Source organism: Silurus aristotelis (genome assembly GCF_946808225.1).
Source record: "Silurus aristotelis genome assembly, chromosome: 23".
NCBI lineage: Eukaryota > Metazoa > Chordata > Actinopteri > Siluriformes > Siluridae > Silurus > Silurus aristotelis.
Window position 1 is genome coordinate 10,167,431 of NC_139596.1, and position 25,627 is coordinate 10,193,057.

General features: G+C 35.3%; 3 protein-coding genes across 4 annotated transcripts; 2 read left to right on the plus strand and 1 right to left on the minus strand.

Annotated features, from left to right (window-relative positions):
• Positions 1-73: 73 nt before the first annotated feature.
• On the plus strand, positions 74-2,839 carry c20h2orf81 (chromosome 20 C2orf81 homolog). The gene is made up of 4 exons (XM_083527064.1): positions 74-196; positions 827-1,068; positions 1,981-2,175; positions 2,289-2,839. Exons 2-4 carry the CDS (start codon positions 832-834, stop codon positions 2,505-2,507), a joined length of 651 nt encoding a protein of 216 aa, XP_083383190.1. The 5' UTR covers positions 74-196; positions 827-831; the 3' UTR covers positions 2,508-2,839.
• A 3,345-nt stretch (positions 2,840-6,184) lies between these two features.
• Positions 6,185-12,468, plus strand: LOC310718280 (uncharacterized protein). Of its 2 annotated transcripts, none has more exons than XM_083527043.1 (5): positions 6,185-6,730; positions 7,925-8,386; positions 8,673-8,795; positions 11,068-11,158; positions 11,391-12,468. In XM_083527043.1, exons 1-5 carry the CDS (start codon positions 6,673-6,675, stop codon positions 11,596-11,598), a joined length of 942 nt encoding a protein of 313 aa, XP_083383169.1. In that variant the 5' UTR covers positions 6,185-6,672; the 3' UTR covers positions 11,599-12,468. The 2 variants fall into 2 exon arrangements, with proteins under 2 accessions (XP_083383169.1, XP_083383170.1); XM_083527044.1 differs by having other exon boundaries at positions 6,211-6,730; positions 7,928-8,386.
• A 6,240-nt stretch (positions 12,469-18,708) lies between these two features.
• Positions 18,709-23,618, minus strand: aqp3a (aquaporin 3a). Its single transcript, XM_083527607.1, has 6 exons — positions 23,439-23,618; positions 21,087-21,213; positions 20,776-20,913; positions 20,596-20,699; positions 20,024-20,241; positions 18,709-19,914 (listed from the first exon to the last, which is right to left on the minus strand). The coding sequence occupies exons 1-6, from the start codon at positions 23,544-23,546 to the stop codon at positions 19,737-19,739; spliced, it is 873 nt and encodes a 290-aa protein (XP_083383733.1). The 5' UTR covers positions 23,547-23,618; the 3' UTR covers positions 18,709-19,736.
• Between the last annotated feature and the right edge of the window lie 2,009 nt (positions 23,619-25,627).

Below are 25,627 nucleotides of genomic sequence, written 5' to 3' on the forward strand. Positions count from 1 at the left end.
GGAATGATAGACTCTATGACCCCATTGTAGTGCACTACGGAGGGTTTTTCTATAACAAGGAAGTGGTCGGTGTACGAAAGGTGTACGTTGCCTAGCAACTAGGGTCCACTTACAGCAAGCGCTTCAGTTGGAATTGCTGTTTTTTTTTTATTTTCCTCAAAAAGGATAAAAAAAGTGTAAAAGAAGAAGTATAAAGGTAAGCCAGTGTATCCACTTCTTCACAATATGCATTATTTCAGGGTACCGGGAATTGAATCATTTGGTACCGGCACTAAAAATCTTAATTATTTAAATATTTCCATTTTATTGACTTTCACAGTCTGCAGGGTGTTCAATAATTAAAAAAAAACAACCAACCAACCAACCAACCAACCAACCAAACAACCAAACAAACAAATGAATAAATGAATAAATAAATAAATAAATTACCATTTCCGTCAGTTAATGGTAAATAACTAAATTACCATTTTCATTATATATGTACAAATTATATATATATATATATAGAATATATATATATATATATATATATATATATATATATATATATATATATATATATATATATAATTAAATCATATAATATGCATAATACTACATTATTGCGCGTAACCACGCCCCCCGGACCCGCTTTCACAGGAAAAAATCAGTCCCCAAGCAATAAGTCTCATACTGAATAACAAATGAACTGTCCTCTGATAGGCAGAGATATAATACCAAGCAGAAAGAGAAACAGAAGTCCAAATGACATTGTAATTTAATCTAGAAAAAGAAAGCCAATAAACCCAGATGAACAATATTTGTATTAACAATTGGTTTTCTTTAGGAAGCATGTCACGTAACCCCTCCAAAGCTCGAGCTGATAAAAGTCGTGCCACATCGGCCCAGCCTCCTCCTCCCACTCAAACCGAGGAGGTAGAGAACAGTGTGGACCCGGGACCTTCTCCCAAGTCTGAGTTCCTGACTATGATAGCTCACGAAGAAGGAGAAGAAATCGTGTCAGAGATCATGGATGAACTCATGGCCCATGTGATGAAGAAGTGTTATGAAGTGTACCTTAAGAAACAGGTGATCAGTCTCAGGGGTCGGATTTGAACAACACTACATCTGCTTTTTATGACAGATTGAATACTGCGTTTTTTTTTAAAGGGATTTGTTTAAGTTGCTTAGTCTTTATCTTATATACAGTCATTCATTAAAGAGAATCTAGTGAGGGAACAATAGTTTGTATATAGTGTATGCAAGTGATTGTAAGTGTATGTAAGTGTGGAACTTGTGTGGATCAAGACACCCAATCCAAATATGGATATGAGAAATATGATTGTCAGAACGATGGTATGTAGACGTGTTGCTTTTATACTCTACACAATGAATTCAGAAAGAATTCAGACCGCCTTCACTTTTTAAAAATTTCATGTTGCTGCCTAAAACTACACTCTTTCAAATTGTTTTTTTTTTTCTTATTAATTTGCACTCAGTACCCCATAATGACAAAGTGAAAAGAGAATTCTAGAAATGTTTTCATTTTTTAATGATTATAACCTTCAGACCCTTTACAACAACACTTGAAAGCTCAGGTGCCTCCCATTACTCTTGATTGTTGCTGGGATTTTTGTACATCATGACTGAAGTCTACCTGTGAAAAATGTTTATTGCTGTCGAAGGTGCTTCAACTAAGTAATGCGTAAAGGGTCTAAATACGTATGTACATGTGATATATCTTTTTTTATTATTAAAAGAATGAACAGACATTTCTAGATTTTTTTTTCAAATGCACTGTATATACAGTACTGTGCAAAAGTTTAAGTGAAGTAAGTAAGAATGCTTTCGTTTCATATATATATATATTTGAATTTTTTTTTATATATATATTTTTTTTTATAAATTTTCTAAATACAAAGTTAGTACAAAGTTAGTTAGATTCTCCTGTATAGAATTTTTCGACATATATCTATAGTAAAATAATTGTTCTCTGTACAGATAGTGCCATTTACTGTGACCTGGGCGAATAATATCATCCTCCAGCTAATAAAATGGCAGCACCTTGAACGTGATGAAGGTGACGATGTAAACACAGCCTTAATCCTGGAGGAAGACACAGAGCCTATACCTACATTTCCAGATTCCTGGAGTGTAGGCTGCTTGTCAATTATGAAAGTCACAAATTATATACAGGTAATCATGTTGAACTTGATGATTTTCCCTGAAAATGCACCTTGAGAAAGCCATACTGTGTATAAACTGTAGATTTATTGGAATGTGTGTTAAATCTGTTTTTATTTGAACAGGAGGTAAAGCCTGACATGCAGAATGCTAAAATTACAGGTCTGCAAAATATGCAGAAAACCCAGCCAATAAACAAAACAGAATCTTCCCCAAGGAAACCACGAAGAAACGGCAGAACCACGAAACCAGTCCCTGCATCTAGTGCAAAGATCGAATCGGAAAGAAAACCACGTCCACCCCAGAGATTTTCACCAAATAAGCTGAAACCTCCAGAAAAATAAATTGCAATATAAGGACTAATTGTTTAAAAACAAACTGAAGTTTTTCCACTTCAAGACCACAAGATGTATACCAGGTGCCTCAGCATTCTTTCATATGAAAGAATGTTGCAGGAGGTTCACTCATAAGCTGGGAGTTTTATTAGTTACATTCTTGGCAAATGATTTCCAAAATAACACGTGTTTAATACTTATGCACAGACAATGTTAGATTTTTTATGCATTAAACAACATACTGATTTTAAAAATTAAAAATAGCTGTATTCTGGGCTACATGGTTTTAGAGATGTTAAAAATGTGCTATAATGATATCAGGAAAAATTAAAAATATCCTTTTTTTTTTTTTTAAAAGAACTTCGCTTGTTTAAAGGATCAACATTCAACATGCTGTAACTTTATAAACGATTTACAGCCCAAATTGGTTTATAAAGTAAGTTCCTGCTTTATATTCAGCATGTTTTTCTTTAATTTATTTATGCCTATGAACATTTTACTAGGGCAATTGTTTAGGACAGCTGCTAATAGAGTTCAAAAGTCAGATTTTATTCCAAAAAGTAATTTTCTCCAAATGGCTGTGAATTACATCATAAATTATAATCAATAACATTATAGGACAAAGAATAAAATTTAACTTTAAGATGCTTTAAAAGAGAGATATTTATATATAGATAAATACAATAATATAAAATCAATATTATTATAATTATAAAATCGATTCTGAATTTAACAGAAGGCCAATAAAGAGGGGAAATATAATCACTGTTTTTGTTTCCTGTTAAAATCTAACTGTTAAAGTTTGCACAAGCTGCAAGTAAGATAAGGCATTTAAGGAACGTGATGGTTACAAATTAAAAAATTTTTGTATTTTGACCAAATGTTACATTACATTTTTAGGTCAGCCCCTTATTTAAACTGTAGAACTTAAATTTCATGAAAACTGTGTGACTGCTGTGGGTAAAAACTCATATTTCAGTCACTGCACATATACAAATGATCATAAGTGTAGTTACCGTAATTTCCGGACTATTAAGCACATCCAAAAGCAACCTACTGAATTTTACAAAGATTTTTATTTTGAACATAAATAAGCTGCACCTGTCTATAAGCCGCAGGTGTCTACATTTAAACTAATAAACTTTACACAGGCTTTTAACGAAAGACAGTGTCTGTTACACGGCTTGTATCTAAACAGTAGCCTACCAAGAAAGTCATTGTTCACTGTCTTCCTCCTTCCTTTCACAACTATTTCTCTCGGGAATTTTTCTTTTGGCATCTTCGTGCGTTTAAAAATCACCATCGGTGAAGCTTTTCTCCTGATGCCATGCAGCTCAGAACACAGGTAAAGTGCGTTTTTTTTATGCCCGGTTGTTTTCAGCGTGACGAATGATTCGCATTTCCTGTAGACAGTCCGAGTGAGCGGCAGGTCAAACGTCAGAGGAACATCATCCATATTTATGATGTGGTGCGGCCCGATTCAGTGGGAGCGCATCTGATTTTAATATAAAGAGTTTCATTTGTTCACCTGAACCCGTTCGGCAATTTCATTGGTCTAATGGTTTGGGGCTCAGTTTTCTGTCTTAAAGCTTGTGAAACCGGGAAACACCCAGGAAAAATCCATAAATTAGCTGCTTCGTTGTTTAAGCCGCGGGTTCAAAGCGTGGGGAAAAAGTAGCGGCTTATAGTCTGGAAAATACGGTAGTTACATGGGCATTAAGACCCAATTTACCAATTGCTTATTTAAGACAAGTAAGTTTAGTGCTATGTGGCACTCGAGTCTATTTACAATTTTTCCTATTTAATGTTGCAAAACTGTTTGACTTTTCGAGGGAAAAAAGTTAAATAATGTGAAATGAACACAAAAAAAAGTAAAAATATTTTTGCCTAAGCTTTTAATATTTAAAATAACACAGATTTACAGTTGTTTAAATTCTAATGTCACATTAAACATTGATTATGATAAACCTATGAAATCAGCCCCCCTACCCAGAGAGGGCCTTCCCTGCCAATTTAGCTTTCTTGGCATCCAGGGGCTGCATATGACTGTGATTGCTGCATTTGTTTTTTCCCAAAGAATTCTATGGTTCATCCAGCCAGTATAGATATGTACTGCATTTATAACATAATTAAATATGTTTTACCATTAAACACAAAACAGATCTAAAGATAATGAAGCCTCTGCATTCATATATTTCCAAAATTCCCCTTCAAAAGACTAACAGTTAGAATCACGTAGGAGGTCAACTACAAGGCATTCTTTCTTTTCAGTAACACAAAGAGCTTAAAACTGTGAAAGGACAGCTTTGTACACTCACTCAAATGTTCCACACTTTTACTTGAATTAACACTGATGTGTATGTGTAATGTATAAATATTATTATCTGACAGTTTCATAAATTACTCACTATGTTATTTAGATAACCTAATCAACAGTCTGAATGCAAACTAGATTTATTTTTCTTCAGTAAAATGGTCTGACTTATTGGCACCAGAACAAGAGGAGGCCACAGCTTTGCTCTTTCAATTTAACATTCCAACAACAAAAGTACAGCCTTCAAAAGGCACTGGATTACAGCAGTGGAAAAAATCTATAAACCTGTTAACTTTACACACAGTGTACACACAAAGGTAAAGCTTGATGTGTAAAGCAAGGATAAATACATACACACACACACACACACACACACACACACACACACACACACACACACACACACACACACACATATATATATATATATACATACTAAGATTTCATTCTTAGCAAATATTAAGGCATTATTTGAATAGCACCAGCACGTCATGACAATTTCTTCACTCAGCAATATTTTGCATGACATATAAAATCTGAAATACTGGTGACCAGTGTTCCTGTCCATTACAATCTACCTGATTCATCCCAATGCTCTACTTCTGGATTGAGTTCTGAAGACTGAAGACCACTTTGTGCTGAGGATGGTTAAACATTAACAGCCTAAATATCCATGAAGTCACTGAGCAACTCAAGAACAAGTATATTGTTATCCATTATAATTTTATATAAACAGTATACTACAGTGTCTTAGGACTGCAGTTCACAAGAACAGTTTTACATGTACGTGCCCATCACTGAAGAGCACACCTTTGCAATGATGGAACCTATATGACTATCGATTAGGTATAGTTTATGTAACCACATTAACAGTTCATCTAAGTTCTTCAGTAGCATTTAAATGGCACTAGCTTCACACCACTGCTGTGTACAATGCTTGAGAAAGAGGATGCAGAAGGTGGGCATTTTAGCTACTCTATTTGAGGTTAAAACAATGCCCCAAGCACTACTACGAGTCTTATTCTGTTACAATTAAGCATTTCTTTCAGGACAAAGACTTTTTTAATTTGAAATAAATAGGGATTATTTTAAATGTATTTAGCTATTTCAAAAAGATCACAAATATCAGCTTTTTTTTTTTAAGCTGACATAAATGGTAAATACTCAAAATATTTTAAGAACCAAAGTAAATACAATTATTTGACTGACCCCTATTATTTAAACATAAAAATAAATAAATCTGGCACAGGGGCTAAACATGATATAATAAAAAAATACTGCAGAAATAATAAGTCTAAAGGATCAATGTGACACTGTTTACTCAGTCCTGATGTTGTGGTTGATATTTTCGTGGGTATTGTTTATGACCTGTAGGGGCGCTGTTACATATTTTCTTCAAACTCCACCATCTGTTATAATTTTATTTGTAATTTGCCCTGGATTAGTTATTACACAGATTTATGTATATATTTTACTTTGGTCGCTTAAAATATCTTAATTGCCTGTTTGAAAAATCTATCAATTTATGCAACTTTCTGTTTTGGTGAAGAGGTCTAAGCAACTTTCTTTTTTCAACTCTTTTCCCACACACTGAACAGTAGTTTATCGCCTCCTATTATGTCTTGTTCATTAGTATTCTCCACTGAGTCTTGCGCTTTTGCTGTCACCAGCCATAAATCGCTTATCTCTCTCCTCTTTCTCCTCCTCTTGATAATGTTTTTGTCCCTTACAAGCTGAGAGTCTTTTGCTTTCTGGTGAATTCTGCGGGACACTGGGACACTGATGTCTCGGTGTTGAACTGTAGGAACAGGTCGGAAAGATTCGTGTTTCGGATTTGGACTTGTCCTATTCACATCTGTAATGGACGGACACTGGATCAGGATCTGCTCTTTCACACTCATCACGGTTTTTCTGCAAGGTACAAATAAAACAAACAAACAACCAAACAAAAACAAACAAACAAACAAAAAAACTGTATTAGATAAGATGGGTTTCCAAGCTTGGAAATTCCTCTAGAATAATGTATATGAGATGGGAATGTGTGTATATATATGTGTATGTGTATGTGTATGTAAATAACTTAAATATATGTTTATGTCCACAATTTACATCAGCATGTACAGTGGTCTCGAGAGGTGTGTAAAACACACTGATAAAATGTAGACTAATAATTTTATATACAGATTACAATTCCAGATAATATGCAATTAACAGGATTACAGGATCCCTAATCTAATCATAGGAAATAAATAAATGGAAATGTGGTTTTAAAAAAGCTGTTTATTGTGCTAAAGTACATATAATAATAATGTTTAAATAGCGCAAAGTTAACAAGTCTTAAACAATGATGCAAAACGTCACCTGTATATAAATACAATAACAATTCAAATAAGTGCAGAAACATGTCATATATTGCCTACAACAAATTGCATGGTATCATGTGGCACAGCACTTGTTCTGATTGCTCAAGAGCACCAGGGAGGTCAGTACTTGTCAAGGACAATATTTGTACTGAATGTCTGTACAGAACAGTGATATTCTTTCCTTGGCATATCTAAACACGACAGATTAAGACATCATTGCATATGCAGCACCAAGGGTTAAGGGCCTTACTCAAGGGCCCAAGTAGTAGGCTGCAAATGTTAAACATTAAACCACCACCACTATCACCATAAATCATCATTGTAACTTGTAATCTGAAAAATGTGACTATAACTTAACACAGCACTATTCAATCAAATTTGCTAAAATCAATAAAAGTCTTAATGCTACCTAATATACTGTATGTTTGCTGGATTATTATTTTTTATTTTATTATCCCCTGTACATAGTGCAACAAATTTAGAAAGAAAATGACAAATCATTGCATATACTGTATGATTTATGTGCCATCACCCAAAATACTAAAATATATGCCAGGATTGTAACAAATCTGTGGATTTACACTCTGCTTTAAAAGGTTGAGCATGTGCTGCATATGGGATTTGTTTATAAATGCTTTAGAAACTTTAGAAATGCTTTGCTGGATATATAAATATATAAAAAAAAATTTCTTTTTATTTTAAAGCTGCATTATTTAGCTTTAAACCTTATTTTGCTTTCTTCTTTTTAGAAGTTGCAGCTTTAAACCTGAGGAACGAGCTACTGGGAAAGTGTATGCAGTTGCAGAATGGAGAAGGCAATGAGAAGTTGACTTTGGAGGAGTGTAAACCAGGATCAGTGTTTCAGGATTGGCAGTGGAACCCTGAAACACGCTCATTGAGGAACCCGCACACAGGAAAATGCTTGACAGCTTTCAAGATCCAAGATCAGGGAACTGTGGGCCCCTTGGCATGCAGAGCTTTAGAAGATGAGAATCAGGCTTGGAGTTGCTCAAAAAAGGGCCACCTCACATTGTATGGCAAGGGCTTCCATTTAAGTGTGCGCTATGACTCACCTGATATCTTTCTGTCCACGGAGCGAGGCAAGAGTGCCAAATGGAGGACCGATAGTGAGCGAACAGTGTGCGAGGAGCCACCCAATGTGCCTGAGAAGCTAGAACCAATTATTATTGCTAAAATTCACCTGTGGCAGCGTAAGAGTTGTTTGTTTGTGTGCTCTTGTCCTGACATTTCACCTAGCTGAAACATAGTATTTCACCCCTTGTAAACTGAAAGCTTTTTTTCTAACAAATTTATTGGTAACCAAAATGCTGGGTTCCAAAATATCATTGTTATAATGATGTTTAATACATTGGTTCATTTTGGTCATTATTTTAACAGCTGTTTCATCAATGCCTCACTAACTGTTCCTGATTTAACAGCCTAAAGTGTATTTGTGCTCAGTCATTTCACTTTTTGATTGTGTTTTTTTTTTTTTAGCTCAAATAAATGCTCCAAAACCCACCCAACTTTCACCCTTCACCACTGCATATTCTACTATAAACATCAGCACTGATGATAGGGAGCCTGGCTTATTTGTGAACCCTTTCAGCGTGGATTATGGTGAGTATACTGTACAAAGCATGTATCAAAAAATGTTTTTTTCTTTTTAATTTTTTGCTCTGTGGCTCTGTTTCCTTTTACGCTAAAATAAATAGTTTTTTAGAAACAAGCTTGTAAACAGTTTAAACTGCTTAGCTAAGATCATAATTTAAAGACTAGACTTGACGTCCAGTAAGACTAGCTTGCAGATATTTTTTTTACCACAAACAGTAACAGCGTCACTACTAACTGTCACACATTTACACTTTCACACTTTTGCACTTTTGTACACTCTTTACATGAGGACATAAAGGGGAAGCTTCCAGGACAAAATTCTGATGCAGCTCCCTGCTCAGGGTTGTGGTGGTTTAAATTCAACGTTCATAGTTTTCTGAATAAGACCATCTAAATGCATTATAATGTGCAGGTATGAATAAAAGTAAGAATTATAATGACAACTACTCTAGTAAAAGTAATAACTCTAATAGTAACGCTAATAGTTCAGATGTTGAGTTATGTAACGTCTAACTAATGTCAGAGCCAAAACTTTGGCATTTTTCCAGAGTTTCTATAATATAATGTGTAGATTATGGTATGCAGCTTGGGGCAAGACGTCTTTCAGTTTTAAGCCTAGCTCACTTTAAATATAGTTACAGATACAAATATTTGGAATTCCAGACCGATGCATATGTGTGTTTTGTCTGTGTGGAGACTGACATCGCTTACAGTCACTCAGAAACAGTCAATTCACGATAAAAGACAGGTGCCTGCAAACGTTTCTTAAACCCTTTACGATAAATACATTTGCCCAGCATTACTCAATCATTAAACAATCGTTATCTTTGTTTATTATAGTGTTTTTCTTGTCATTGTTTGATGTGGGCATGAAGTTTTAATAAATTAAAAAAACATGTTTTGTGGTTTTCTGAGCCTTGGTTCAAACAAAATCATTAGTGACACCATTTCTATAGATGCTCACATGGGGGCAGTAGAGGACAAAAAATAAAAATTAAAAAGTAGTGGTTTGAGATTAGGTCAACTAATTCATGACCGGGAAAATCTGGATTATGCGATTACATGAACTACTAGTACTACTGCTACTACTACTATGATAATAATAATAATAATAATAATAATAATAATAATAATAATAATAATAATAATAATAATAATAATAATAATAACAACAAAAATAGGAGAATACAATTATTTCCCACAGCTTTAAACAGATTGTCAACTGTTTAATTGATAAATTGTTTAATAGAATAGAACAGTTAAAAGAATAGTTAAAAAGAACTTTAGACAGTCAATAAATGTTCTGGATATACCTATTTCATTTTTTATTTAGAATTCATTGAACTCACGACTAGTAAATCTAAATTATGTAGAATCTAACAGTCACAGGGAATTTTACAGGGATTATGCTAAATAAATTGTGTAATAAATGTGACAGACTCATGTATCTTGGGTGATTTCTGCAATACCTGTTGGAGCATGCCTACTCAAGTATGACTATCTTATTGATAAATGTATGACTTCAACTGAAAAAGATCAAAACAGCAAGATAATGACATTATGAAAACAACGTCAAGCTTCTTTATAAAACCAGATTGACCTGTTTTAGTTGCGTTTCAGATTTAGATGATGTTTTTTATATATAGCAACTTAAAGTCTAGGCAGGATGCAGGAAGCTTGGCAATTCTCGGATCTTATCTTACAGCCTCCTGGGCAGTAGTGGCATAGATTCGAGGTATAGTCATACATAGAGTCAACACTGCCCAATGGTTCCCTACCACAGTGGCATATAGCCTTTAAAAGTAAATTTTTTTGCTTTTTATGAGCATTTTTATATCACAATTTTTGCACAAAGCAATGTTATCTAATGGATATAATCGGCATTCTGTATGTGTGTTATTTTAACTACCCACAAATAAGCATTTGCTATTTTATCTACTGTATGTCTTTGTGACAAAATTATAGTTTATTTTAAAAATAAAACTTAAAGATAGAAGCAAACAAATTGAAATGGTCTGGCCTAAAATATTATTTTAATGATATCTGTGAGGACAGCTCCTTATAATAACATATAAGTAAAACAGACCCAATGTTGGCACCCAAGCACTCACACACACACACACACACACACACACACACACACACACACACACACACACACACACACACACACACACACACACACACACACACAAACACAGACAGATCTCTTACGAAGCTTTATTTGAGAAAAATCCCAAATTACAGATAAACAACGATGTGTATGTGTATTTAAAAGGAATGGAATGGAAGGTGACCATGCTGGTCCTGAGTTTAATTGCCCTCACTCTTGGGATGGCCATTCTCTTCCTGAACATCTATCAAAATAGGTGAGGTTACTTCCTTCGGCAGTCCCTAACACTTATCTTACAAAATGAGTGACTGATGTGTTGACAGTTGTTTTGAGATTTCATCAGCAGCTTGAGTTGTTGTTTCACACATGCTGTTATACAATTGCTTAATTACAATGAAACGCATTGTGAGAAAAATCATGTTTATAACTGTACAGGAGATTCCTGTTATTCTGGCACATTCTTCTAATTTCATTTACTTTTCTCCCAGGCGGAAGAAAACTGTTGTGGTTCTTAAATCATACACATCCTGTGGCGAAACAAGTCAGCCTGGCTCCCCGGTTTCCAGCGAAAGAGCCTCTCTCACCAAACATCCCATGAAACCTCCCCGCTCACCGTCCATTCAGCGTGGGGAAATCCTGGTTGAATGGAAGGATGGCACTATTACACCACTATTTGACACCTATCAAACCTCCTAAAATACTAGATTTATGCAACATAAATACTGTGCTATTTCTATTTCTGTTTTTCAGTCATTTTCCACTGTATAAAACACTACCTTGTGTTGCTTATAAGCATGTAGTGTTTCTTTCTCTTTTTTTTATGCAGCCGCTGCAGTTCCTTAATGTGAGTTTAAATTTGACTGCAGAAAGCATAAAAGCAGGCCTCAGAAATTGTAAACATTCATAATTAGTGACCTTGCTCAGAAAAGTCTCCATTTTAAAATGCTAGAATCGGTTTAAGTTGCTGTTTGGGTGGAGATGCATGCATGGCCCTGAGACCTTTGTGTCTGGGTGTCTTTATACAGTATATGTGGGAGGGATTGTGCGGATTTGCTGTTCATAAGAAAACAGGTTGCTCTACAGCATAATTACACGGTACTAAGAAAAGATAATGAAACTGTCCTGAGACGTTGTTTTCAGGAATGACTATATGCGTAGGTGTCCGTTGATTTGGTGATGCTACATACGTAGTTTGACAGTGCGAGAAAATGTAAACAAGCATGTATTGAAAAAAAAAAAAAAAAAACGTGTGCATGAAGGTTCTGTTATGTGCATCCCTGTATACATGTCTGAGCACACACTGAAGCATAGGTTACTAAACAAGAGAGACAAGTTAGAGTTAATGCAATGAGTTTCATTCCTGCAGGCATTCATATCTTTACTAGTCCTAACCTGCCATATTACAACAAGCTCTTTTGTCTTAAGTATAAATTCGACTAGGGTGGTGTAGCTGTTCTGTTTAGGAGTTACCATACAGCTCTTTTTTGGGTTAGTGTGAGAAGCCTATTTATTAATAAATCAAAGCTGTTTTAGATGTTTTACAATGTCATAAAATTTGATGATGGCTTTCATTCATTCATTTTCTTCCGCTTATCCGTAATTCGGGTCGCGGGGGCAGCAGTCTAAGCAGGCCCCCGCCTTCGACTGCTGCCCAATCCTCACAGCATCGTCCCTTACGGTCCCTCCTGCAGGTGGTGAGCCCACGGGAAGGCGGCCCCACGTCACTCCGACGTCACAGACCTTGATATTTCCCTCGTAAGGGAATGATGGCTTTCATGTGAGCTATATTTAAATTTTTTTTATTTTCTCAACTGACGTCACCATTTTAGCCATGCTCTTCTTTCTTTGTGTTCTGTTCAAGCATTTGTTTTTCGTTCTAAAGAAAATATTCAACTCAATTCATAATGTCATTTTTACGATTAATCCCATATATACTTTTTTTTTTTTTTACAAATGCATGGTTTCATTGGCATTGACAAAAACTAGAAAAGATATGGCTTATTTTAATTTGGATCGTACCGAATTTAAAAAATAGATAATATTAACATTTTAAAACGATTCAAATTGAATACCACTAGTACTGCATTTTAGCATTAAAGCAGCTGGAATACAGTTGTGCTTTAATCTATCTCGACTACTTTCCAGAAAAACCAAATAATGAACGTTTTCAGAGTGCAGGTTACGATAGCTCGTTCTACCTAATTATTTATGCACTCCACCTTCCTGGGTATAATTCAGCGTTTCTAAAAAAGAGGCTTATTTTTTGTGAGAACAGAACATCACCTCATTCAGCTTGATTTTATGTATAGCCATGTTTTTATAGTACAGGGTTTTTATCTACTTTTGCCTTATTTTGACTCACCAAATTTCTGTTTATGTAGATTTTCTTCGCAGCACAGTTGCCTAATCAGCATTGCATTGCACTGTGGTTGGTTGCAGCTGGGCTTGAAAGTAAATGTCATTTATGATAAATCTAACTACACTAAAGGATACACAACTAACAGGCGGTTTTGTCTTTAGGGATTACGATAAATCTTACTAAACTAAAGGATACACAGCTACTGTAAGATGCAGTTTTGACCCTAGAGATTATGAGTAAGACTACAATAAAAGATAAGCTTACATAAACATGTTTAACCCCAATGAGACCTTGATATATGTATATGTATGTAGAGGAGCTTTGCCGAGAATAACGTTGGACTAACACAGAATAAAAGCAGTGCACATATTTATGGTGTGTTTGATTACTGTTTCCAAGACCTTTCTGGAATTACACTGTGGCATGTTAAGACCCATCTCTCATTTCAGAATGGAATCCCGGCCCCATGTGCTAAATTCATGTAGAACATAACATGGTTGAAGTAGGAAAGATGCATGCCAAGACACACCTGTACCTTGCACTCAGGGAAAGCTATGTCTTGAAGTTTGCAAGTCCAAACAAAGACACAGCTTTCAGAGTGAGATCAGTTGCAAACGTGCGTGCGAAAAGAGTTTCCTATAGAAACCTGTTTTACCACTACTTTTATTTTTGCACTATTGATCTTATATATAACAAAAGATACAAATAGCTTCACAATGTTTGGGGATTAGGCAAAATAAAAACAAATTCACATAACTGGTTTAGATTATTATCGAAAAAATATTATTGTATTACAATGCAAAGAAATGGTTTTAAAGGTTTTTTGTTGTATTGCACATCTGCAACAACTTTAGCATGCAGCATGCTTTAAATATATTCCCTAATGCACTTCCTGTGGAATTTAAAAACATACACTCTCAGTAAGTGTAAACATCATTTGCAGGGCTAACAACCCAAAGTAAACCACTTAGGTTGTGCAATATTCCTTAATGTCTGCAAATCTTACATTTATATTGAAAGCTCACTAGGCATTAACGGTAGATTGGTGGATTTATGGGGGAGATGTGGCAACCTAAGAGAGGATGTGTTTTCTCACAGGGCAAAGTGTCCTGATAAGAGAACATGACAGAAGGTTTCCACCCAAATAATTGGACTGTTTGGATCCCCAGCCTTATAGGGTAAAGACTGTCCTTGTTCTGGATACATATTTGCTGCCTTGACGCACACAGTGTTTTACCCTGGAGATTAGTGGTATAGCTATAATTTCAAGATGTTATACACTGGCTTTTAATACATTTTTCCAAAATGGAAGTCACCTGATGTTGATCTGCAAAGGATGTCACAGTTGGTTGGTTTCTGTTATTTACTCTGGGCAGAACCATCTGATAATACTTCCTTTTAATTATGCTTGCCCTTTGACACAAATACAAATACAGCTACAGTGAAGATATAATCAGAGCTGAAGCCCAAATGGGTTTAGGAAATAGTTTATTTTAAGTAATGCACTTGAGCTTTGACGATTTAGAGCAAAGGGACAGTAATGGAGGGTCATGCTGGTTTATGAACGTTCAATGAGCCAGGTGGAAGGTATTTTTAGAGATGAGCAAACAGGAAAAAAAATCATATGAAACAATGATTAATTGTGGAAGCTGCACTTATACTGAGGAAGGTAAAAAATAATTACTACCAGTTACTATGTTATAGGTATAATTTGGATGTGTAATGCAAGTAGTCCTACAGCTGTTCTTTAAGGACACAATATTCCTAAAAATGGACAAATCAGAAGATAATAAAAATAATAATAATAATAATAATAATAATAATAATAATAATAATAATAATAATAATAATAATGATAATAATAATAATCTTGAATCTAAATCACATTGCTCGATTTATACATAGACAAATATCCACATCAAAACATACACCATTATTTTTGTGCTTTTGTAAAATCTTACTTTCATTTGTCATTCTAACTTTCCTTAATGAAGCTTTTCCCTACTTTTCCTTTCATTTCTATTTAAGTATGTGTCCAGGAGACCGACTATCTGAAAAGGAAATAGCTTTTCTCCACCTAAAAAGTATGTCCACTGTTTGATGGTGACATTCTTCACATGGGTAATTGCTTAAATATTTTGAGAAGGTTTTGCAGATGACTCCCAGAAAGAAGAGGAAGATGGCAAAATGAGACAGAGGTTAGCATGCATTTTGTACCACATGGTTCTGATAACTTATTTGGATGGTAGTGGAAACAAAAATCCAGAGGAATTCTGTCAAAAAGTTTACCTCCAGACTCTCCATCTGGAGGTAAAATGATGAAAGGAGTTTTACAGCCTGGCATTCATGACTTTGGAAACACATTTCAGGACTTTACCCCACTACAGATTTCTAGGTCTGTGTTTTTCACATATGGGCAGCATATGGATGACCAACACCCTCTGGGTGTCCAAAGTTAAAAGAGTCTTGGCAGGAGACTTTACTACTGGAGGTGACCCACTTAAATGCCTTTTATTGTGCAAAGCAGGAAACAATAAAAAAATGATTAAAAGTTGTGTAATCACATGCTTTAGACAAACTTTCTGTAAGTTCAGCAGAGTAAACACATCATGACGCATCCCAATGCTAACATCTGTTTATAAGCCCAAAAGAATTCCTTACACAGCCAAAGAGGTTATGGAAAAGTAAGCAAATATTAGAAATCTCAACAATTAGGCAGCAAATCACAAACATTGTGTCAACAAAATTAAACAATTGGGGATTTTAGCAGAAAAAGACTTTCCCTTTTTCTGGTTTATATCTTTATAAATCATTTTCCTTTGATGTCAATGTCCACAACTGCTCAATAAAACATCAGACTAAAGGTAAATCTATATGTCAAAACTGATGATTTTACTGATGGAAAACATGGTGGTCTTCATTATATTAAAATCTTCAAATTATCACAGTATAATGCAATGATAATAATAGCGTGATGTTGAGAAAACACAAAAAACCCACTTAGGTACACATTCTTGTAGCAAATATAAAGGGAACACTCTTGAAATACAGTATGTTTAACATTTCTGTCATTGTATTCACTTATCATTGGTATGTGCTTTATCTGGTCATGGTTGTGTTTATCTTTTAATTTATCTTAGAAACCCTTGGACAAGAATATATCCTGGTTCAGATGCCAGACTGTTTCATGGCGCCATGTATAGACATATTTACACTCGCATTCAAACTTACAATTTAGAGCAGTTTACTTAAATTTGCACTGGCACCTCCCTTTGTTAACTATGTCACAGTGTCAACGTTGACGCTGCAAGGCTGGTTGGCACATACAGATACTGACTCAGAGTCTAATCTGACTCAAGCCTTGCTGCTTGAACAGTTCTTTAGGTGCCAACGCCCATTACTGCTAATTGATAAGCATAGATGTCCGAGTTCATTTTAAGGTGAATGAAGCTGAAATCAGTTCAGGAGCTGAGACCAAACAAGCTAATGTGCAACAGAGGTTAACAGTTGGACATGTTTAGCTAAGACATCACCAACACCTGAAAATTAATCTGGGTAGCTTCCTATTTAGCTCACAGGTGCCAGTGAGAGATTTTGGTCTAGCTGTATCAGCCACCTCAATAGCAGCAGCCTGAGTAGGATCATATAGGGATAAGCAACTCATAAGGCCAAATGTGCAAATTTGCATATTTTTTTTTTGCTGCAGAATTCCCTATCCCAGTGGTCTCCAACCCCTGGTCGATTGGTACCGGGCCACACAGAAAGAATACATAACTTACATTATTTCCGTTTTATTTAGTATCTGATTCTGAACGTTGTTTTATTTTGAAAAATTACCGGATTCTCTCCACATCTGCCTATGACTCACTCTTGATGCATTCAAAGATGTTTGCCTCAGTCACATGTCTTACCTCTATCTGCTAACTTCTTAAAGGGGCTGCTCCGGCTGCTAACACATAATACATTACCGCTAAATTCAAACCCCCAAGCAAGAAAAATGAACAAAAAACAACACACTGGATTCACGTTTATTATTATATTTAGGAAATTCCAGTTTTTTTGCCGATCGTATAATTTTATTTTGTTGTATTTATTCATCACACCCTGAAGGCCTGTCCATGACAATATTGTCTTACAATAAACCAGTCCGTGGCGCAAAAAAGGTTGGGGACCACTGCCCTATGCCACAGTCCAAGGTGTTTTAAAGTGGTTTTTGGACAAATAGCTCCTCTGCAGTAAACTCTGAAGCATGTTATCATTAATGATGGACCTCAATTAGTTTTATCTGTCCCACATGCCTGCTGTTGATGCACTGACGATGACCTGGTGCAAACTTTGCTGTATTATGTCACATGTGACATGGGCGGAAAATAAATTAGCCTTCTCACATCTAGCAACAGAACAATCTGAAAAAAGGCATCCCACAACAAATATTGTTGAAACAGCTAGGCTAGTATTATTGGTTTCTTCACCAACCCAGGTTGTATAATAGGGCATTAACACTGTTTTGTCAAAAAGCATCTGATAGTGTATTATTATAGTACTATATCTAACCTAGCCTTACAATATGTTCTCTTCTTTTCAAAGAATAGCCAAACGCATAAATGCTTCAAAACTGGATTCACACTACAATAAAGATAATATGCTTTTTATATAAAAATCCTTATAAGATAAAGTGCAAGAAAAACAGATGTTCACAGGCATTCACAGATGGCATGTGGACAGATTGCCCCTTGAAGATCTTAGATGAAAGGCAGCACATGAAAATCAGGCTTTGTTATAGAAACAGTAACTCTGTAAAATTGTTCCACTTCTCCCTGATCTGGAACAAATGATGCATGCAGGTGAAAGTAGGTTTTTGTGATTGTGACAGATTAGATTAGATTTATTGCAAGCAGAACCCATGTTCATGTTCTTTGATTATTTCTCCATTGTTTTTGATTATTTCTGTAGTCATCACAAATGTGTAGAAGCATGTTAATTTTGAATGGCTAAATTTAGAGAGTTGCGTATCTATCTCAATAGTGTATAGTGTATATATATATATATATACACTATACATATATATATATATATATATATATATATATATATATATATATATATATATATATATATATATATATATATATATATATATGTATATATATATATATATATATGTATATATATATATATATATATATATATATATATATATATATATATATATATATATATCTATATATATATATATATATATATATATATATATACACACACACACACACACACACACACACACACACACACACACACACACACACACACACTTTATACATGTGTGTGTGTGTGTGTGTGTGTGTGTGTGTGTGTGTGTGTGTGTGTGTGTGTGTGTGTGTGTGTGTGTGTGTGTGTGTGTGTATGTGTGTATATCATTAGCAAAAATCATCAGCAACAACTACATAAAGGATTAAGTCTTTATTTACATGTTCAAAATGGCAAAAGGTATAAAAATACAAATTTTGAATAAAAAGGCAGAAGCAAACCTCTCTGACTTTCAGTATTAAAATTAATTTGCATAACAGTGCTCATAATAATACTAGAAATGTTAAAGATTCAGAGGATATATTTAAATACACAAGGCATGCAAATTTAAATGCTTGGTCATGAGGAAAATGGCAGTAAGAAAAGTAGTGGTCCACAGGCTATGTTAATGCTGCTGAAATGCTATATGGGGTTTAAAAGGTTGTGCTTGTATTTTTGGCAGGACAAATGTTTTGTCATTCACTTTTTTTTTTTTTTCTTTTTTTTTTTTTCAAAAACTAAAACAGTAAACAGCTATTCATATTTAAATGCTGTTGCTAAACATAGCAATAGTGCCCAAGAAAATTATCACATTTACTATAGCAGAAGTAGCTTATGTTATATTCTTTACATACTGTATGCTCAAATTTGCTGAATATGCTGATATTTATCTCTGATGAAATAGGCAATTTTTAAAAGACCTTATGCAAAATAGGTGACATAAAAAAGCTATCCTAGGCTGACTATAAAAAAATTATATATTTACAGAAATGAAAATAATCATGTGTGTATATATGTATCATTGCTCTCATAGCCATAATCAACTTAAGTACAAAAGAAAATCTCAGCATGATAGTAATAAAGAAAGAATGTTTGTGATGCTCTTCGAAGATTCTGATTTTGTTTTCCGGTTTATTTCCTTTCTAGAATTAATATAATTCGCCTGACGAAAGATAAATTTTTATGATTTATGTCTTGAAGTTATGCAGAGTATATAATACAGAGTACAAAGTAAGCATATACAGTATGTCAGAAATGAAAGCAATTTTTTTGAAATGTAATAAATTTGAAGATATACAGCATTGTTCTTCATTATTCTATAGATGCAGATTTTATATATAGGAAGGAATACCTTGTGAAGGAAAATAACAAAACAGTGGTAGTCCAAGTTGATATTGTTCAACCCAGCTTAGGCAGCTGCAGAATCAATATCATTTAGCTTGACATTCAGCTCTTCTGATGCCTTTTTTTTTTCCCGTGCTTCCCCTTCTGTATGCCAGCCCACCATCAGTTGGTACACAATCACTCCAATAATTGTACCCAGGAATGGGGCAAAGATGGGCACCAGGAACCAGTAGTTTCCATGCCTGTTGGAGAGAAATAGTTTCATTTGTATATCTATATATCTATCAAAATTGACAATTATTCATTAAGAGAGACGAGTGTCACGATTTTCCAGCACTGAGGTTAACTTACGTAAAGACTATGCTTCCCCAGCCTGCAATGGAAGTGAACAGACGAGGACCTAAGTCCCTGGCGGGGTTCACGGCATAGCCAGAATTGAAGCCCATCGATAACCCAATGACAAGTACTGTGAATCCAACAGTGAAAGCCTCAAGTCCTTGAGGGATGGGGTTGTTGTATGGGTCAACAATGGCCAGGATACACACAATCAGCGCAGCTGTGCCTATCACCTATAAATAATGTGTAAAAGAATAACAAATGAGAGAGCATGCAAGACAAAGGTACAGTGTTAAATTCATTTTGTTTAGCTGACACTGGTTTGAGTAATTGGATCTGCCAGGAAGGAGGAAAAAAGGAAGGCCAAGGAGGAGGTTTATGTATGTGGTGAGGGAAGACATGCAGGTAGTTGGGTTGGAAGAGGCAGATGTAGAGGTCAGGGTGTTGTGGAGACAGATTATCCACTGTGGAAACCCCTTAAGGGAGCAGCAAAAAGAATAATAATAATAATAATAATAATAATAATAATAATAATAATAATAATAATAATAATAATAATAATAATAAAAGGTTATGTAATTACTAACCTGATCAAAAAAGCCATTGGCGGTACTAAGGTGTTCATTGGGGTAGGTAGCAAAAATTCCAAGTGGTAGTTTTTGATCTTTTTCATACTGTCTCTGGAGAGCATCTTAAATATGCCATAAGAAATGTTAAACATGGAATAAAAACCTACTACACTGCATTAACCTTGTTGAGATACTTACCATAATACATGCCAAAGATGATTCCAGCCCCAAAAAAGGAGCCAATGATTTGAAAAAGAAAGTACACAGGAAATTTTCTCCAGTTTTCCCTTCCAAGAAGGCAGAGGGCAAAAGTTACAGCTGGGTTCAGATGACCACCTGTGGAGTTGGTAGCAAAAGGTGAAGCATTTCAGAAGCCATAAGAGGAAAAACAGTGAAAAAAACAATTGTTTAAAACTGCTTTTATTCTGCAACAAATATCTGTCTCTCTAAAATAATTTCCTTTTACATATGATTATCACAACAATCATTAATAAAATATTTTATTGTACCTGAGACTTGGCCGCATACCAAGATTCCTAGTGTGGCTGCAAAACCAAAAGCTAAGTTTACAGCAAGGAAGATGCCATGAGATCCTCCACTGAGCACATACTGGGCCACTGACCCGCAACCAAACATCTGCAGACAGAGGGAAGAATGGGTCAGGCTAGATAAGCGGGATGCATATGTTATTTTCACACTAGAACTGTCCAAACGGGTGTAAGTCGAGATTTAAAAAATTATTAATACCTCTGGGAGTCAGTGTTTCCACCAAATTACAATTAGTGCAGAGGTTTATCTAGTTGAATTAGATGCTATTCTTTAATAAAAAAATATATAGTAAGTTACAAGTAATACATATGTATTAATCTATTATTTTTGCATATGAAATGCAATTCAATACAATATAAATTTGTAAACCTCATGTCCTGGACAGATAAAATAAATATATGAACAACTCTCTGGGCCTATTTAACATTCCATCTCTTCATACTCCTGAATGCACCTGCAATAACATCACTTGTTTGATCCAAAGCTCTCGACAGATCGTTTAATCTACCTCAAGCAGTGTGCCAGATCAGTGTCTGGCAGGAACGAGCAGTTAGTGGGCATTAAAGTGGTTGTAAAGTTAGCCAGGGCACAATCATTTCTCTGAAAACAGCAGGTATGGAGCCATAGATCATGTGGTCTGGATAAAGTGTTCCATTCTTCAGGTGCTCTGGATCAAGTTAATTTTATATCAATCACAACATCTGCTAGACCCCCATTTGTCATCATACCTTTTGGATAGATTTCAGAACAGGAGTATTTTTGGACAGATAGTGTGACCACTGGCATACAGAAATGTACATATAAAAAGGAATATATTTTGCACATATTGAAAGTCAGAGAACATTTCCTGTAATTTTAAGATCTCACTGATACGGCAGCGGATTATATTACTCTTATCACCTTGGTGATGGGGTTAATATTTTGTTGAACATTACACATTCAGCTAATTTATTTTACCATCTTTTTCTCTGTCACCTGTGAATTCGTAGTGTGCTAATATCTTATTTTTAATTGAAACATCTATTAAGTGATACATTATTCATTCATTTTAGTCTTCTTATTATAAAAAAAAACCCTAGATTTACAAAAACAAAAATCACATTCTTGTGATTAGTTGAAATCCTGTGCCTCTACAGGTAGAAAACTGTAGAATTCTTTTCATCCACAGCCATACATTCCTAAAGCTTTCCTCTCCATGTCTTACAGTGTCAATAAGTTAACCAACAGTCATTGTATATTTCAAATATACAGCATAAGAATGTATTTTTAGAATTTTATATTTCAGATTCACCTATAAGTCTTTCCTTCACTAAGAGATATAGATTTGTTGCATATAAATGTGTCATATAAATGCGTTACATTTAAAGTTTTGGGAAAATGCTTGATCTCTGTCAAAAAGATAACAGCTACATGAAGCATTACTTATGGTGTAGGGGACACTCCCTTTTTTGCATGGATGTATGCAATTGATTCAGTGTATGTGTAGGTGTGTGACTTTACACAGGTAGTTTGATAAGGCAGTGGTTTCCATGATGTGTCAATGCCAAGTGAGATTAATTACAAAAAAGAAAGAAAAGTTACTTAACAGTCACATAATCTATTAAATCAACAAAATTAACTTCCCTGAATTGTTTTATCCATGTAAGTACTGACCTTTTATAATACTTTGTGCCAATAAAAAAGAATGCCTCCTTAAATATGCTTGATGTGTTTGTTATTTTATGGAGCCTTACTACGAATACAGAATTTGATTTTGTCGTCCGATGTAAGTAATCTGTTATTCAAATCTGTGCATGGCAAGGCATTTCTAAACTGCACCATCTGCTGTATGCTCTTTATTTTTCATTTCCCAATTTATTGCTATATATAACCTTAAGTTTCAACTATCAGCAGTGGAGTAGAGGGGAAAAAAGATATTCACACCTTTATGTGTATTTTCAAGTGCATCAAATAAGTCAATCAGACAACCAGTGTCAGAAATATTTATAGCTATTTGTATACTGTAACCTATTAACTAAAAACCTAACCAAATTTTGCAACTATGCACAAGTTGGGTGCATAGTCTCTGTATGACCTTTTTGCCTTTTACAGTATACTGTCTCTAACCAAAACCTAGTTTAAATATCATATCAGCAAAGGAATAGATTAAAGAGCATTTTAAAGCCTGTTGGCTGAAGCTGTTGAGGAGGAATCATTCCAGAACTAGACAAAATGTTAAAAAATATGAACTTATACATGTTAATGTATGAAAAGACAACTTTAAGCTTTTGTAAATAAATAAAAGATATTGCAAAGAATATGAGGACACTCACCACCAGGATCAGCGTGCCTAAGCATTCAGCCAGTCCCTGGCGCAAAAGCTTATTACGGATTTGGAAGGTGCGACCTATTTTATCCAGTATAACTTTCTGTATGCCCATCTTTCTGCTGAGTTCTTGACTCCAAGTGAGTGCTGCACTTTACGTCCCTCAGTGAAATGTTTTAAGGTCAGCCCTGCATCTTCCTCTTATAGTTATGTAAGTCTGTGCCCAGCCCTCTCTCAGCTCTCATGGCCAGCCTCTGCACACACCCCCTGTTGAGTTCTGCACATCCAAAACAACCACTTATACCTCAGGAGAAGACATGAATTCAGCCCCAGTGACCTACCTCTTTTTTATATTGGCACACTACAATAACACCTGTAAGCTTTGGTGAGGAAGTTAATTCACATGCAAGTTATTTAATTTGTTATTTATCACATTGAAGTACATTCATTTTCCACTTTATTTTGTCACAATAAGATCTCTTATTCTAAACACACACACACGCACGCACGCACGCACACACACACACACGCACGCACGCACGCACGCACACAAACACACACACCCACGCACACACACACACACACACACACACACACACACACACACACACACACACACTTAGCCACAGTTTCCTGTTGAACTAGGTGACATTAGACACACTCAGGTAAGATTATATTATAGTTTTATTTACAAGCACTGCACTCTTAGAGTAGAAGGTTCCAAATTTAGACTATCAGGGTAAACCCTTAATCCATCCATAGAACCCTTGACTCCTCTGTAGACAAAAGTTTGTTAAATAATTTGTCCATTTTATCTTGTAGAATTTCAAACCTAGTGTTTATCAAAATCTTATTATCAGTTATTATGCAATAATATTAGCTGTTTTATTTAACAACAAATTAATCATAATGTTATTTCTTTGTATTCTGTGGATGAACAGTATTCTCACTCTTCTGAGAGGATGATCCCCTAGAGATTGTTTGTTGAGATTTGTACTCATTCAGCCACAATGTCATTAGTAGTCAGGTACTGATGTAGGGTGCATTCCTGGAATGCATTCAGTTATCCATTTCATTTAAATTTGTTGAACAGGGTTGAGGTCATAGCTCTAAAGCAGGCGACTCAAGATTCAGACCACGCAGTCCATCATTTCAGGCTAAATCATGTAAACAATATCGTCATGGAGAATGAAGCTCGATTTAAGCATAGGAGTATTGTCATACTAGAACAGGTTTGGGTCTCTTAGTTCCAGTGAAGGGAATACTTTTTGCTACCGCATCCACAATTGTGTGCACATCTTTTCAAAGTACACCCTGCTAAGAAATTAAGAAGCTAAGTGCAAGAGTGACCACCGCAATAAAAGCTGAATTTCTTTTCACTTTGTTGGTCTGGAGCATTAAGATGTGTGGTAACACAACGCCAAGTATGAAAGACATGAACAATGAGCATCAAGAAGCAATTATCGCTGCCCATCAAGCTGGAAAGGGTTTTATAGGCGAAACAATCAAAATCTCATCATTTTACAGTGAGAAAGATTATTTACAAATAATAATGAGTGGACATCCCTCAGTGCCGGTCCCAAGCCCGGATAGATGGGGAGGGTTGCGTTAGGAAGGGCATCCAGCATAAAAACATGTGCCAAATCAAACATGCGGAGGATCCGCTGTGGCGACCCCTAGTGGGAGAGGCCAAAAGAAAAAAAGAAAGGAGTGGACATCCCAGCAATTTCACCCCATGGTCTGACTATGCAATGCTCAGAGAAATTGCAAAAATCCCTCTATCGGTCTGAGTTAGCATCTTAAATATGAAAGTTCAGGACAGTACTATTAAAAAAAAGACTGAGCAAGTTTGGAAGGTTTGCCAGGTATAAGCCTTTTCTCTTGAAAAATAACATTGTAGGGACTTGTTTTGTAGCCACAGGGACTGAACAAGTTAAATTAAAGGAGTTATTATACTCCATTGTATACCAAAGTATTTTAGAGTCAAATGTGATGTCATCTGTCGAATAGCTAAAATTTGGTTGAAACTAGGTCATGCAACGTGATGTCATCTGTCCAACAGCTAGGTTGAAACTGGGTCATGCAATAGGACAATGAGCACATCAGCAAATCTACAACAGAATAGCGTAAAAAGAACAGAATCAAGATGTTAAAATGGTCCAGGCAAAGTCCAGACCTCAACCTTGAAATGCTGTG

Excerpts from the sequence above, each read along its gene's own strand:
- c20h2orf81 (XM_083527064.1), top strand. The coding sequence starts at position 832 with ATGTCACGTAACCCCTCCAAAGCTCGAGCTGATAAAAGTCGTGCCACA. Across the intron at positions 1,069-1,980 it reads AAGTGTACCTTAAGAAACAG|ATAGTGCCATTTACTGTGAC; the intron begins GTGATCAGTCTC and ends TTCTCTGTACAG. Across the intron at positions 2,176-2,288 it reads AAGTCACAAATTATATACAG|GAGGTAAAGCCTGACATGCA; the intron begins GTAATCATGTTG and ends TTATTTGAACAG.
- LOC310718280 (XM_083527043.1), top strand. The coding sequence starts at position 6,673 with ATGGACGGACACTGGATCAGGATCTGCTCTTTCACACTCATCACGGTT. Across the intron at positions 8,387-8,672 it reads TAAAATTCACCTGTGGCAGC|CTCAAATAAATGCTCCAAAA; the intron begins GTAAGAGTTGTT and ends TTTTTTTTTTAG. Across the intron at positions 11,159-11,390 it reads CTGAACATCTATCAAAATAG|GCGGAAGAAAACTGTTGTGG; the intron begins GTGAGGTTACTT and ends CTTTTCTCCCAG.
- aqp3a (XM_083527607.1), bottom strand. The coding sequence starts at position 23,546 with ATGGGCATACAGAAAGTTATACTGGATAAAATAGGTCGCACCTTCCAA. Across the intron at positions 20,914-21,086 it reads GGTATGCGGCCAAGTCTCAG|GTGGTCATCTGAACCCAGCT; the intron begins GTACAATAAAAT and ends CCAACTCCACAG. Across the intron at positions 20,242-20,595 it reads CCAATGGCTTTTTTGATCAG|GTGATAGGCACAGCTGCGCT; the intron begins GTTAGTAATTAC and ends CATTATTTATAG.